Below are 14,078 nucleotides of genomic sequence, written 5' to 3'. Positions count from 1 at the left end.
CTTGCGATATAAACTCCTAGATATGCCAGGAATGTCACCATCCTTTTGCTGCTCACCTGGCTGTGCAGAGGTGCGTGCTGTATACATGGGGGCCTGTTCAGCTCAGCAAAGCCATGGCGGGGGCTCCTCCCACACAGAAACACACACACACATACACACATTGGGACAGGAACACAAGAGGCTAAACTTTATTTGACGCGTGTGCGCAGCATACCATCGCATGACCCGAATAAAAACCATAATCTAGCTGGCGTGTTTGTCATCACTTCTCACTGGTGGTCCATTTAAATTTTCTGCTTAACGTCGCCCATTGAAATTTCTGCAGAATCTCCATTATAGTGCTTGGTAACATGCTCTAAATACAGCACTCGCAATTAGTGGTAATTAGATGCAGAAATTTCTCACAGTGGAAAAGATGCACCGAGTTTGCCTTTTCCCTGAAAAAAAAAGAAAAAAAAGGTGATCGACATCTTCCAAGAAAGATCTGGCCTGTTCTTCTGTCAGACATGTATGTTTTTGTTCTGTTCTCTTCCTCACAAGGACGAGAGAAAGGTGTATCACTTCTCTTAGAGGGATAGAAGGAGAAGGCTTCCAGAAGTACTTAGCCACTCTTTTTTAAAAAGACACAGAGAGACAAACAAGCAGAGGAGAGCTTTCCTGAGCTGCCCTCTGCACGAGGTGTGACTCGCTGTCAACACTGTGGTTCTGCTTGGGTGGCTGTGTAAGGCACCGACAGGTCACGGACATGGCTATGATGAGGTGATTGTTAAGTATTACACACTGTCACAACACAGCACAATGTGCTGTCTTTAAGCCTTCCGGCCAACATCGGTGTTTTTGAAAACACAGTGTAGCGTCTCACAATGCCTGTCTGTATCTGTAAAATGAATAGACTGAATAGGGTGGTCAAAGCTGCTGTCAGTTTTTGGTACTGACTGTGTGCGAGTGTGTGTGTCTGTGTGTGTGCTGGTGCTCATGAGGGCTTTTTTTGTGTCCCTGTGTGCACAGACGTTTATGTTCATTGACTTGCTGTGAGTGTGTCAAGTGTTTTATTGTGTCTCTGAAGTGTGTGCCCACACCTGTAAGTGCCTGTGTTTCCTACATGTATGCATGTACGATTGTGTGTGTTTTGTGTGTGTGTACCCACACGCACACTCTGCAAGGACTGTGAATTGTTCACTGCGGTTCAGATGACTCCCCGCGCTCCTCATTCTGAGCTGGAAACGCTAAAACACACAGTACCTGATTCCAACAGGTTTTTACTGCCACAGAGAAGTGCTGACTCCAAACGCAGCCTGAAACCACACATTACACAGTCGCCACATAACGTGTAGCATCACCAGATTTCCACAGAAGAGCCTGACTAAGCTGCCCCGGGCTCATACATTTCTTGTTCTGTAAAGTCGTCCTTCAAAACCAAGTTTAAACAAATCGTCCCTTGCCATGCGCTCAACAGAGATGATTTGTTGTACGGCCTGATTTTAAGGCAGTGTCATACAGCGACAGCAATTTCCAGGCGTGTTGGTCGTTATTTGGGCCTGGTTCTTTTCAAGCCTCAATTTAGCCCTGCCAGCGTGAGTAAAACTGGCCTCCGTCTTCTTATTTCTGACCCAGTTCTGGTTATCATAAAACTTTATGAGCAATCTCAGGAGAACGTGGGAGCGAGAGAGGAATGAATGAGGGAGCAGAGAGAGAGAACAACGTCTGTTTATTTCTTACTAGAGGAACTGTTCGCAAGTCCACTTCCCCTTTCTCTTCTCTTTTTCTCTCTCAACTCATTTGTTACTCATCTGCCATCCTCCATCAGGATAAACGTCTTTATTTTTACCCCTTTGCATGGAAAACTTGAGCGGACTGTGCAGGAAGTAATAGAGGACCTGCAAAGGAATACATTGAATATTTTTAAGTTTAAAGATATTGCGCACTGTGTGTTCAGCTGTTGAAATTTAAAAAGCTAAAGTTGTTCTTTAATAATAATATTAGCTGGACTTTGAGCATTCTAAAAGAAATGAACAAGGACAGCCTTTATTTGGGTGACCTTTCTGCTTTACTACTTTATATATTTGACACGTCAGAGTGGAAAGCAACAGGAAAGAGCGGAGAGGGAAGGCGATGGCAGGTGTCACAGTCTGTGAGTCACACTGAAATCTGTAATTAATCCAGCATGCTTCAGCTCACAGGTTTGAATTTATTTAGAAATAAGAAGAGCTGTATTAAGAGAGCCAAGTATCATACATGCAGGTTCTCATTTTATTTCTAAATGAATGTGAAACTCTTTAAAGTTGGCCGGTTATATAGTTTTTTGATGTTTGAAAATTCCTACCCCAGTGCGCAAGACATCCTCGCTCGCACGCTAACGCACACGCAGAGACGATGCAGCCTTAGCGCCGCTTCCACAGATCCATCCACGACCAGCACGTTTTGTTGTTAATATAATCAGGGGAATTAGCGCTTACAAACCCTCCGCTGTGCTCCTGACTCTACTGAGTCAATTGAAGGGAAAATTGATTAAAAGTGTAATTAACATCATCCAACGAGGCCCGAAGAGCCTTTTATAAGACAGTGCAGAGGGATATGAGCGTTAATCTCATTCGCTCTATTGATTCTCACTCAGTATTGAGTGGGATGGAGTGGCTTTGGGGCATATTAGCAAAACACTGACGGCCATTCACTATGTAAATACACTGGAGGTGATTGCAGCTCAGTGAGATAAAGGTATTGGACCACATTCAGCTAAAAAGAAGAGATCAGATCGTGCAATTCCACACGATTTAATGCTTCATATGACAACTTTAGAAGATTTACAGCCTTTTTTTAATTCACAGATGTAACTTTTTTTTACCTGACATTGATGCTATGCCACTAAAGAGGTACCAAAACAATTTTTGCTTTTGCTTTGCTTCCTTTGCATGTAAGGAAGCCAGCATGTTCATCCAAATTGCTGGAAGCAGCTGCACATTGTGTGCTCATACTCTTTATTGCTATCTAAGTCACGAAATGGTTTCATTTAGAAGCCAAGCGATGGTAACTGCCAAACATACTGTACATGTAGCATGACCCCGCTGGAGAGGCCACAACACATGTGGACATGTTGCTGTTATGCAACTGCTGACTAAGCACAATGTTGTGGTCGATCTTCTATATTGTAATTATCCTTTGCACTTTTTTTTCCCTTCTTTGCTTAAAAATAAACAGCGTTGGGGAAATGTTTGAACCGAATGCTCGTATCCGATGTTGCTTCTTTAATTTAGTGTGGCCCTGTGTTAAAGTAGCCTGAGACTTTAAGGGATTTTTTTGTTTTTGTACTAAAACAAACAGCCGGACTGAGAGTTTACTGGGACGGGACAGCGTAGGTTAACATACCTGTTGAATGCGGTCTGTGTGCAAGAGGGCGAGAGGAATCCGCCAACAGGGTGTGGACACAGAAAATGTGACTGTGTTTACTCTGCTAATGACTAATGGTGTCAAGGTAATAACTTATCCAATTATAGCCTCTGATCCTCGTGTGGTTTTAACCTTTGACAGGGAGAGTGTATGACAGAGAGAGGAAGATAAGCAGTGACCTAATAAACTAACGCATACAGACAAAAAAGGCAACATATCCTTTAAAAAAAAAACATGCGGAGCTCTTTGTATTGATATAAAATAAAATGTTTAAGAGAAGATCGGGGTGTTTTTGGATAAAACATGAACTAGAATCTCAACACTTTTTATGGTTTTCGGTGTGAACTCAAACACCCTGACTATCTTATCTCTAGCATTATCTTAAGCCACTGTTTGACTGCTGGAAAAAGAAATGTTTGTGTGTGTGCATGTGTGTGGCCATGACATGCTAAGGATGACCCCAAGAGTCAAAGACGGTGTGTCCTGTTTGGGACACACAGTGACTCGCTGCCTCTTTGTTTACGTGTGTGTGTTTTCACTGTTTATCTGTGGCGACCCTCAGGGAAGGGGTGGAGCCGCTGGGGAGAAAGCCCCTTCTGTTCGTAATCACCCTCTTGAGTGTGCTTACGCTGCTCCAAGAATACACGTTCTTGTGTAAAGAGTACAGAGTGGGTCTAATCGAGAGAGGTCAGAGGTCAGATTCAGAGCCAGGAGTGCTTCTTGCTGACAGAGACTTCGGTATGGCTGTTGTCTGCTGTTTGCTGCCGTTCTTTGTGGACTTTTTTTTTTTGTATTTTTTATGAACAAATGTGAAGAAATTCAACAGTGTCCGTTAATTTTTATGTTCTAAGGCTATCGTCCAGGGATGTCAAACTAATTTAACATCGTCAACCTTAAGTTAGCCAGACCAGCGAAACACCCCTCTCTGTCAGTGTAAATACATTTAGCTGAATGCATAATCCCTGACATGTCTCAATATAAGAAAAAGAAGTGGGATTCTAAAGAACATCTCAGTTTTCGACATGATAAAGGTATAAAAAACATTCCATAGCAGATATAGTCGATACTGGGAAAACCAGGAACTTCTCTCTTGTCTTTCAATTATTTATCTATAACCTATTTATTTGCTGTAGTATGAATGGCAACCGAGGAGGTCTTTATCAATAGAATCAGAGCTGTAAATCAATTGAAAATACAATTAAAAGTTCAAATTCTGTGCCCTCCTTCACATTTTCCAAAGCTTTCCAATTGGAGTGATTCCGGCTCTTGGGCCTTATGTTTGGCACTTTAAACGGCGCTCTGGTGACTTTCCAAAGAGCTTTCCTGCTCAGTCTCAGTATCAGTCTCTCAGAGCGGAACCCCTACAGTCCCTCGAGTCTGTTTGCGCCGATGTCTGATTGTTTCTGAATCACAATATTTTTGTGCCCTTTGAGGCCCTTTGTCTGTGCGCCCATGTGCGATCTACAAAAAAACGATCCAGATTCATGCACATGCATCTCTGGTACAGAGGGCAGAGTAGGGTATGACAGAGATTATAGTTTTGGGACCCTCACAGTTCACTTCTCTTTATTCATACTAGATCTGCTTCCTTCAACATAGCAGGAAAAACATTCCCCAACTTTTAACTTTAACTACTGGCCTTCCTTGTTAAATGAAGGCAAATCAAAAAAAATTCTCAAATACTAAAAAATAAATAAATAAATCATAAAAATGGATTCCATTTGGTGGTTATTATGTAATATGTCTCCCCTGGTCTGGATAACTGTAATGACTCCGGTTCAGCCCTGTAATGGGAGTCAGACTTCCAGGCCCTGTTGCCCTCCCACTGATTTTCTTGGCAGGTCATATTCATTTAATGCCTGAATTTAAGTCATACTTTAATGCTACCACAGAACTACATGAGTTACGATGCATCAATCACTCCTAGGTTATTGACACACAAGAGCTCTGCCTTGGTCCGGCCGACTTACTTAAGCTCCCTGTACTCCAGCGACTCAGTAGTGTCACATTTAGTATTATATCAGTTGCCAGAAGTAAGAACAATGACACAAATAATTATAGTCTGAAGCATACCTCATGATCTTTATTGTGACCGAGATGTTTATCTTAACTCTCTCAGGAGCCACGGCGGCTCTTGTGTTCCCCCAGTCAGGAATTCCCTTCATAAGCGGCGTATCGTGACCTGCGCCTTCCCAGAAGCAACTCTCTCCACCCCCCTGTCGCATTTCTAATAAATTCCTCTATCATCATTGTCATGTTGACACAGCAAAGGAAGGTAATATGTTAAACGTCCAAAGCGTGCCAAATATAACTCCATGTGTGATTGTTTCACAAAGAAAGCCTATTGTGTGTCCAGGGGAAGCACCACAGTCCCAGGGACTCTCATCTGATTCTTAAATATGACTTGCCCCACTCAAAGTGCACGGTCCCATATTTAGCCGTAGCAAAACTATTTATGTACAAATGCTGTACACGTAAGCCAGTATAGGTGCATTAAATAACACAAACTGATCACACAGCTGGAAGTTTCTCCTATTGGGAAAATGGTCAATCAACACAATGCTGATTTTATAATAGTTCGTTATGCTGGCTGTTTGTTTAATTAGCTTTCTCTCCACATAGTCGTTCCCACTTCCTGCCCACTACAAGCATTACTGTGTAGAGTATTTACAGACGAGTATATTTATTCAGCAGTTGTTTGTGTTTTCTTTTTGTATTCATGAAGATGGATGCCTTACAGGATGAGTAATTACAATTTAATGACCGTGTGTATTTTCATGTATACGTCTCTTCTGCGTGTGCGGTGGTGCTATGACAATCATGTGTGTATGCTCATGCCTGTACAGTACAGCTACCTCACGTGACCTCTGCAACGCTTGCCTCGTGCTGTTATCGGCAACCTAGAAGAGACAAGTTAACACAAAGTGACTGACGCAACATTTTTACTATAAAACAAAGGACTGAAGCAAATTCTTTGATACGTATCTGCGGGGCTCTTTTGATTCAAGGGTTGATTTGAAAACTTCTGCTTAAGTCATAAAAATATTTTGTGTCTTACAGATATTCTACAAAGTCACCAGAGAGATTTTTCCTGGCCAGGAGCTGCTACTTTTCATGAAGGCTGAAGAGTATTCATGTGATACGATGGCTCCTGATATTCATGGTCGGCACCTCACGCATGCACAGACACAAATATTTTGGGTTTTTTCTCTCTCTGCTGTAAACATATCTCACAAATGTTTTTTTTTCTATGTTAATTCCCCCCCTCCCGCCCCGACACCTTGCACTACGCAGAGGAGAGGCAGTACCGCTGTGAGGATTGTGACCAGCACTTTGAGTCCCGAAACCAGCTGCTGGACCACCAGAAGAAGCCGTGTGGGATGCCCCCCTCCTCCTTCCTGAACCCAGGTTTGAATTTTCATTATTATTACTTTTTTTCTACCACCATAAAAATAGAGTTGTACAGAGTGTCGAGAAACATGTGTTGCTGAACTGGGACCAAGACACTAATGATCTAAGTGCTTTGTCTCTCATCGGAGCAACTGAAAATGAGATCATAGAGTAGTGCTCTGTGGAAAAGGTGAATCTGATCTACGCTTTAGCCATGAGGACGACTTTAAAACCTTCCACTTTCGAGTGAATGAAGCTTTTTTTGAGCTGCTTGTATAACTTCTTATGTAATCTAGGAGGCGACAATGACCTGAAAGCCCAAGAACCTCAAGACTTGCGACCCCTCCACATGTCCCAAGGACTACACGAATGTAAAGAGTGTGACCAGGTCTTCCCTGATGTTCAGAGGTAACTGGATGGACACATTTCATCCCATAATTTATTCGAGCAAGTGCTGACAAACAAACATGTGATTCAAGACAAATCCTTCCAATCTCATTGTCTTTTTTTCTTTTTTCTTTTCTGCAGCCTGGAGGCCCACAGCTTGTCCCACAGTGAGGAGAGAGAATATAAGTGTGACCAGTGTCCCAAGGCCTTCAACTGGAAATCGAACCTGATCCGGCATCAGATGTCGCACGACAGTGGCAAGCACTACGAATGTGAAAACTGCTCAAAGGTAAAGTGATGACTGTTGAAGGGAATATTTCATGATTTGGGATGCAGATATTTGTGCACATGTGTCCCCTCTGCACATTTTTTTAGAAGCAGATAGTAACCCTCCCGTGTGTCTGTGTGGTTCCTCCCCCCAGCAGGTGTTCACAGACCCCAGTAACCTCCAAAGGCACATTCGCTCGCAGCACGTCGGGGCGCGTGCTCATGCCTGTTCTGAGTGTGGCAAGACGTTTGCAACGTCTTCAGGCCTCAAACAGCATAAGCACATCCACAGCAGTGTCAAGCCCTTCATGTGTAAGTCACTAAGACCCTACCTATGTAAGTCTACTCAGTACATTATAAGAATAACAGTAATGACATGCTTTGGCTTGCCTTCTAATGTGTTTTTTGGGGGAGGGGAAAATCACTTCATCCTTCTGCAGGTCTTTTTCTCCAGAACTAATCTTGTAATGTTCTACAGGGTTTACACGTGATAATATACTGCAGCGAAGCAAAGACGTTTCTTTAGAAAGGCCCATGCAGTCTGTTTTCTGCACCAAGCCTCGCACACTGCTGACATAATAATAACAGCATTTTAACGAGCATGTAATTCAGTTTGAATCGTTGAATCTTTGTCTAACCTTGATTTTGCTTGTAACTGTGATTTAATCTAATGTTTTGTTGACATACATCTTGCAGGCTTTTTTGTCTCGTGTCTTGGTTTCTTTATTTCTTGAGCACATACTTTCTTTTTTCTTATTTTTTGGGGTCCTCGCTAACTCCTGCAGGATCCAAAAACCTTTGACCTTTCACACTTTCACCACCTCACACAAGAGATCTGATCTCCATATCCCCTGAAGCATTATGACCTCCACCCTCTGCCCCTTTCCTCTTTCCCCTGTTTTATTTTTTATTGTTTTTTTGTTTTTTTAAGTGGGCTCATACAAATCTGTGCACATTAAATACATACTATCTTTTTCTTTTGTCATGAAAACACACAGACAAACACATATAAATAAATATCCATATACTTAAGCAGGAGTGACGGCATCTCCAGTGAAGACTTCAGATTTCCCTATCTCGTCTTTTGCCTCCAGAACACGCACCATTCCTCACAAATAGCAACCACATGTACAGCCCCTCTTCCCTGCGCTTCCTCTGAATTGGAGTCCATTTGCTATAATCAGCAGAAACTATGCAGGTTTAAAAACAACTAATAGCTGTCTAAAAAAAGAGAGAGAGACAAAGCAGCCTCCAACATGATGGCTGCCTGGGAAAAATCATATGCGAAGTGCCTTTTTGTGTGAGTGCTCTTGTAGGGTCTGTATGCATGTGCTTGTGTGTGCATACTAGTATTCGTGATTTAGTGCACGCAGTGTGTCAAGGATGCGTGCATACAAGCTTTTGTATGAACGGGAAGCACCCAGAGGTGCTGGGTTGTTAATTCCCACACTCAAGTGAACATTATTTATCTGCTGCACTTTTCACAGGAGCATGTTTATAATATTTTGTTTTTCAGTTTATTAAGCGCTGAAGAATACGCACATGTGGTGAATCCTGCCCCACAGTGTGAGTGTGATGCGTATGTTCTCAGGATGTAAATGTCACAAGAACTAAACTGAGTCAAAGGGCTTTTTTTCTTCCAGTCTGCTCAGGCTATGTGGGCGTACTTGTATTTAAAAAAATATAGTCACAAGGAGAGATCATTAATAGCTCTTGTTCCTTCTTTTTTTGGCTAAAATTTAAAATTTCAAGCAAATTTAAAATACAAATTCTTTAGTGTTCTTTTAAACAGTTTAAAATGGCCTAACACACCCATGGTGATGATTAGGTAACGCTTAGAGAAACTGAGAAACTGCTGTTTCATGTCACAGTGCTAGACGTCAGCTTCATTGGTTAAATTGACTGAAAGGTCTGGGCTCAGGGAATTTTTTTTCTTCTCCTTCTCCTTCCTCTGCTGCTGCTTCTTCTTCTTCTTCTTCATTAGCCTGGCTGTGTCCAAAAAAGCTTAGCCACAAATACCCTTATTTTAATTTATTTTTCTGGTTCCTGAAAATTCACCTTTTTTTTTTTCTTTTTTTAAAATATAGGATTACATTCACTCCTGGCTTGAACTTTCCCATTTGGAGTTCCTCTGGGATGTTTATTCAAATGTGCTTCCAAAATGCTTTTTTTTCCTGTTCTCCCTCTCCATCTCCTTGAATTGCCTCTTGTGCACCTTGAGGCTGGAAAGCATCCAAAGTATGCAGAAGTGAAACCACAGTGTGAGCCTAACCACTTCCTTATCCTCGTTTAGAAGATCTAATAACAATATGAGCTAAATCAATCATCCAGAAATCCTTCTTACTGCTTTCCTAAAAGTGTAGGGTGAACACAAGCTGCAATCCACAAAATCCATAGTGTGGGAGGGGTGTGACAAAGAGGGACATCTTCTGCATGACAGAAGTTCAGAGACACAAAACTGAAAAGCACAACCAAAATAGCATATGATGGGTTACTATTCCCACTATTAAATCATCCATTTACAATAGAAATAGCTGACAGATTAATACTGACCAACAGATACCATCAGATGGTGGATTTTTTGTTGGGTGTTGTCATTGTACGTCTCCGGAGACAGACTGACTGACAGGCAGGCATAGAGAGTGTGGCTGTTGACTGTGGGAAGGTCAGTAAGCGCAGGATGACAGAGCCAACTATGGGGACAAGGTGAGGGGGCTGAGGGGGTGACTAGAGAGGCCCAGAGAGAGGGGGGGGTGGGGGGGTGGGGGGGAAGCAGCAGAGGACGTGAGACCTGTCCCTGGGAACCGGACTGCAGGATAGGATTCATTCAACTCCACTTCCTTCTCAAACTTAAAATAGAGCCATTGTACTGAATGAGGCTGAGAATGTGTGTGCGTTTGTGTGTGTGTGTAGCTTTATGCCTGTGTGTGTCTGTGTGTGTGATTACAATTTCGTTGCGGTGTGTGTGGATATTTTGTGAATGTGACTGCATGTACACATGTGTGTCTCTGTGTGATTGTTTATGGACTCCCTGGGAGCGTCCCTGGAAGGACAATGGGGCTGGAGATGCCTGGGAATTTGGTTTGATGTGCAGCTGATGAGTGGCAGCGAGTGACTCACACCATCAACCAAATAGATTCTCTGACAATTCCAGGATCTGGACACACCTCTTCTTTTCTGTTCTGCTGGAACATTGTCAGAGTATTGATGGGAACACAAGTGTATCACTCATGCTGCATTTCCTCTGCCTTTGCTTCAGCCGGCCTGAAGCATAGAAATGTCATATTAAATTATGTAATTTTGGTGTGTATGTGCATGAGGAGTTGGGAGGGGTGGAGGGGTGGGGGTTCAGTTCATGTCAGAGGCTGATGCAATCTATGCTTGTCTCTGTTTCCCTACAGGTGAAGTCTGCCACAAGTCCTACACCCAGTTCTCTAACCTTTGCCGCCACAAACGCATGCACGCTGACTGCCGCACACAGATCAAATGTAAGGACTGTGGGCAAATGTTCAGCACCACCTCTTCCCTCAACAAGCACCGGCGCTTCTGTGAAGGGAAGAACCACTTCACAGCAGGAGGGCTGTTTGCCCAGGGTATGCCACTCCCTGGGGCCCCCGGCTTGGACAAATCAGCTCTTGCAATGGGTCACAGCAGTGCAGGACTTGCTGATTATTTTGGGGCTAGCCGACATCACAGCGGACTTACGTTCCCTGCTGCCCCAGCATTTCCTTTCAGCTTCCCTGGCCTGTTCCCCTCTGGACTTTATCACCGGCCGCCACTCATTCCTGCCACAACTTCTCCTGTCAGACAGCCATCCCACGCACCTGTTGCTGGACCTGGAGTAGAGCTGAGCAAGAGTCCTTTGCTGCCTCCAAGCCCTGGTGCTCAGGAGTCTCAAGAACTTCTCAAAGCTCTCCGCAAAGACGGCGGTTCACCTGGAAGTCAAATGCCAGTGTCAGACAGCCAGGGCTCATCCTATACCAAGCAAAAGAACAAGCAGAGTGACCAGTCTGAAAGCAGCGACCTGGATGATGTCAGCACACCCAGTGGAAGTGATCTAGAGAGCACGTCAGGCTCCGAGCTCGAAAGCGACATGGACAGTGAGAGGGAGAGGGGGGCTGCTCGAGAAAACGGAAAAGGTCCAAAGAGGAAGGCCAGTGAAGGAGGCCCTCAAAGCCCCGGCCTGATGGGCAGCAGCGCTGCTAAAGACTTTCCAGGCCCTTCCCTCATCCCGTCCCCGCTGGACGAACACACAGCTGTAACAGGAGCTGTGAATGACTCTATTAAGGCCATTGCCTCAATTGCCGAGAAGTATTTTGGCTCCACTGGGCTAGCTGGCCTACAGGACAAGAAGGTTGGGTCTCTTCCCTATCCTTCTATGTTTCCACTGCCTTTCTTCCCAGCGTTCTCCCCTCCGGTTTACCCCTTCCCAGACAGAGACCTCAGAACTGCAGGCCTGAAGGGGGAGCCACAATCACCTGCAGATGACTGCAAGAAGGCCCAAGGGAAGTCTTCATCCGAGTCCCCATTTGACCTCACCACCAAGCGAAAGGAGGAAAAGTTAGCATCCTTTGCATCTTCCAAACCAGAAATGGCCCAATCTATGGGTCAGGATCAGCCACTAGATTTGAGCCTTGGGGCCAGGGGCCGTGGGCGTAATCCAAGAGAGGAGGAGACGAAAAAGAATCCAAATTACGAAGAGGAGAAAGGAGTGGTGGAGATCCCAAAAGCAGACACTTCCTTACAACATGCTAGGCCCACCCCTTTCTTCATGGACCCCATCTATAGGTATTGTTATTACCAGTAACTCTCTAAGCCTTTATTTGGTTAAATAACAGTATTTAAAAAATGTAATTACTTCTATATGCTGCAAATGTGCATACAGATTTGCAAAGTTTGTCAGTTATTTTGTAAAACTGAATATAATCTCACTGATAACCACTAAGAGCTAATAGAAATCTACTATTAGCAGGGTTGAGAAGAGGAGAATGAGCGATCCGTTTGAGACTCTGAAAGACAAGTACATGCGACCCGCTCCGGGCTTCCTTTTCCATCCACAGGTAGGTTTAAACTATGGCTTTCATAGGAATTGGGGAAATTTGGGAAAGGATGCATACCGGGTACAACATAAAGGATTAAATATTGCATTCTTACGAGTTCAGCAGCTCTTTACTCTTTTAGTTATTTAAGTTGATGATTTAGATGCCTATACTGCCCTAATTTATAAGGGTACGAGTTTCATCACAGCTGTCATGGGTCTTGCCATCAAACAATGGCACAATTCAAGCTTACAAGTCCACTCTTGGCCTCCTATGTACACAGCAGTGACAGCAACATGTAATTTAACCAACCAGTGCATATTATGATTCTTTCTACAAAGAGCTTTTATCCTTAATGGTTATCACAGACTGACCAGACTGGATTAATGAGGATTAGCATGTGACTCTAGTTTTACCCAAGCTACTGCCTGTTAAGCCCGCTGCTGGCTCCCCGAAACAGATGTGTTTCGGAAAGAAAGGCCACTTTGTGACACATCTTCCTATAATATGTCTTTGATTACAATATAAAAAAAATGATATGCTCTTAAAGCAACGGTTTCTGCCCCTGGGTTTTCTGTGCCAGTATTTCCAGCGTGAGGCTCCATTTAACGGGTATGTGTCCATGCGTGCACACGGGTCTGTGTGTATGCATGTCGATGACATGTTGCATTGACGTTCATTTGTTCAATCTTCCCCCGCGGGTGAGAACGGTCTGCTGGAAAGTGAAAACACCACTTTCTCAGGCACATGATTTTTTTTCTCTCTTTTCTGGCTGTTTCAGGCCTGGTTTTTACAGGCTGTTTCATTTGTCTGATTTATGTCCCCTGTCCAGACTGCTGCATGGGTCCAGCCTGCAGCAGCCACATGGCCGTCCCACATGCCTTAATGAGGTGTCCTATCAGTAGAAACACTAACTGAGTGCTTAGGCCATCTTTATGACTTTATGATGTCTGGACACACAAATCATTCCCGCAAATACCAGACCAGGGTAGGTCTCAGCCAGACCAGGCGATGGGCTGTTCCGCGTACTTTTGAGGAGGTTTGTTTTCAGTCACCTGAGTCACTCTTGAGCAATATATTAAAAGAGAGCTTGCAAAGCTGAGGGGGCTGGAAGTTCTTTCAACCTTTAGTGATTCAGCTTTTTATTTCCTGGCAGGAAATTTTACTGCTAGCCAATACTGGCTTAGATTACATACTGGAATTGAATTTGTAGCCTTCTATAATGAGCTTATTGAACACCAGGAAGTGTTGGAAACTATAAGAGCCTCATATAATTCCAGCGCCATAACTCCGTAGATAGGCAGCTCATTGCTCATTCAAAGTTAATTGCACCAAGGCCCATCATCCCTTCTGTACCCATGTGTGTCCAATCAAAAGCTGTTGATTCATGCGCCACTTTCTGGTTCTGACTGCTTTCTCTTTTCCTTCTCTTCCGCCCCTCAGTTTCATTTGCCAGATCAGAGAACTTGGGTAAGTTCCTCTCAAAGATACAGTTTTGCCATGTGTCCGTACGTCAAGCAAACAAACCCTATCCCACAATTAATGCACGAGCTGCGAAACAGTTTCCAACTGACATCACCCAGCATTCGCATGGCTTTGGCCTGTCACACT

General features: G+C 43.8%; 1 protein-coding gene across 13 annotated transcripts in view; it reads left to right on the top strand.

The window, feature by feature from the left end:
• mecom (MDS1 and EVI1 complex locus) overlaps nt 1-14,078 on the top strand; it is a 125,872-nt gene that overhangs the window by 100,911 nt on the left and 10,883 nt on the right. For 2 of the 13 annotated variants that reach the window (XM_085245421.1, XM_085245434.1), the window contains 8 exons: nt 6,445-6,547; nt 6,679-6,792; nt 7,071-7,182; nt 7,303-7,450; nt 7,584-7,764; nt 10,830-12,216; nt 12,398-12,488; nt 13,911-13,937. In XM_085245421.1, the coding sequence (XP_085101547.1) occupies nt 6,445-6,547; nt 6,679-6,792; nt 7,071-7,182; nt 7,303-7,450; nt 7,584-7,764; nt 10,830-12,216; nt 12,398-12,488; nt 13,911-13,937 (2,163 nt within the window). The remainder of the gene's footprint in view (nt 1-6,444; nt 6,548-6,678; nt 6,793-7,070; nt 7,183-7,302; nt 7,451-7,583; nt 7,765-10,829; nt 12,217-12,397; nt 12,489-13,910; nt 13,938-14,078) is intronic. The other 11 variants (XM_085245428.1, XM_085245426.1, XM_085245423.1 and 8 more) reach the window with 11 other exon arrangements.

Source organism: Mchenga conophoros, linkage group LG14 (assembly GCF_057382185.1).
Source record: "Mchenga conophoros isolate Kocher_MC1m ecotype Shallow Benthic linkage group LG14, M_conophoros_male_GT1.1, whole genome shotgun sequence".
NCBI lineage: Eukaryota > Metazoa > Chordata > Actinopteri > Cichliformes > Cichlidae > Mchenga > Mchenga conophoros.
The sequence above is the reverse complement of the archived record's forward strand: the minus strand, read 5'-3'. Positions and strand labels throughout refer to the sequence as shown.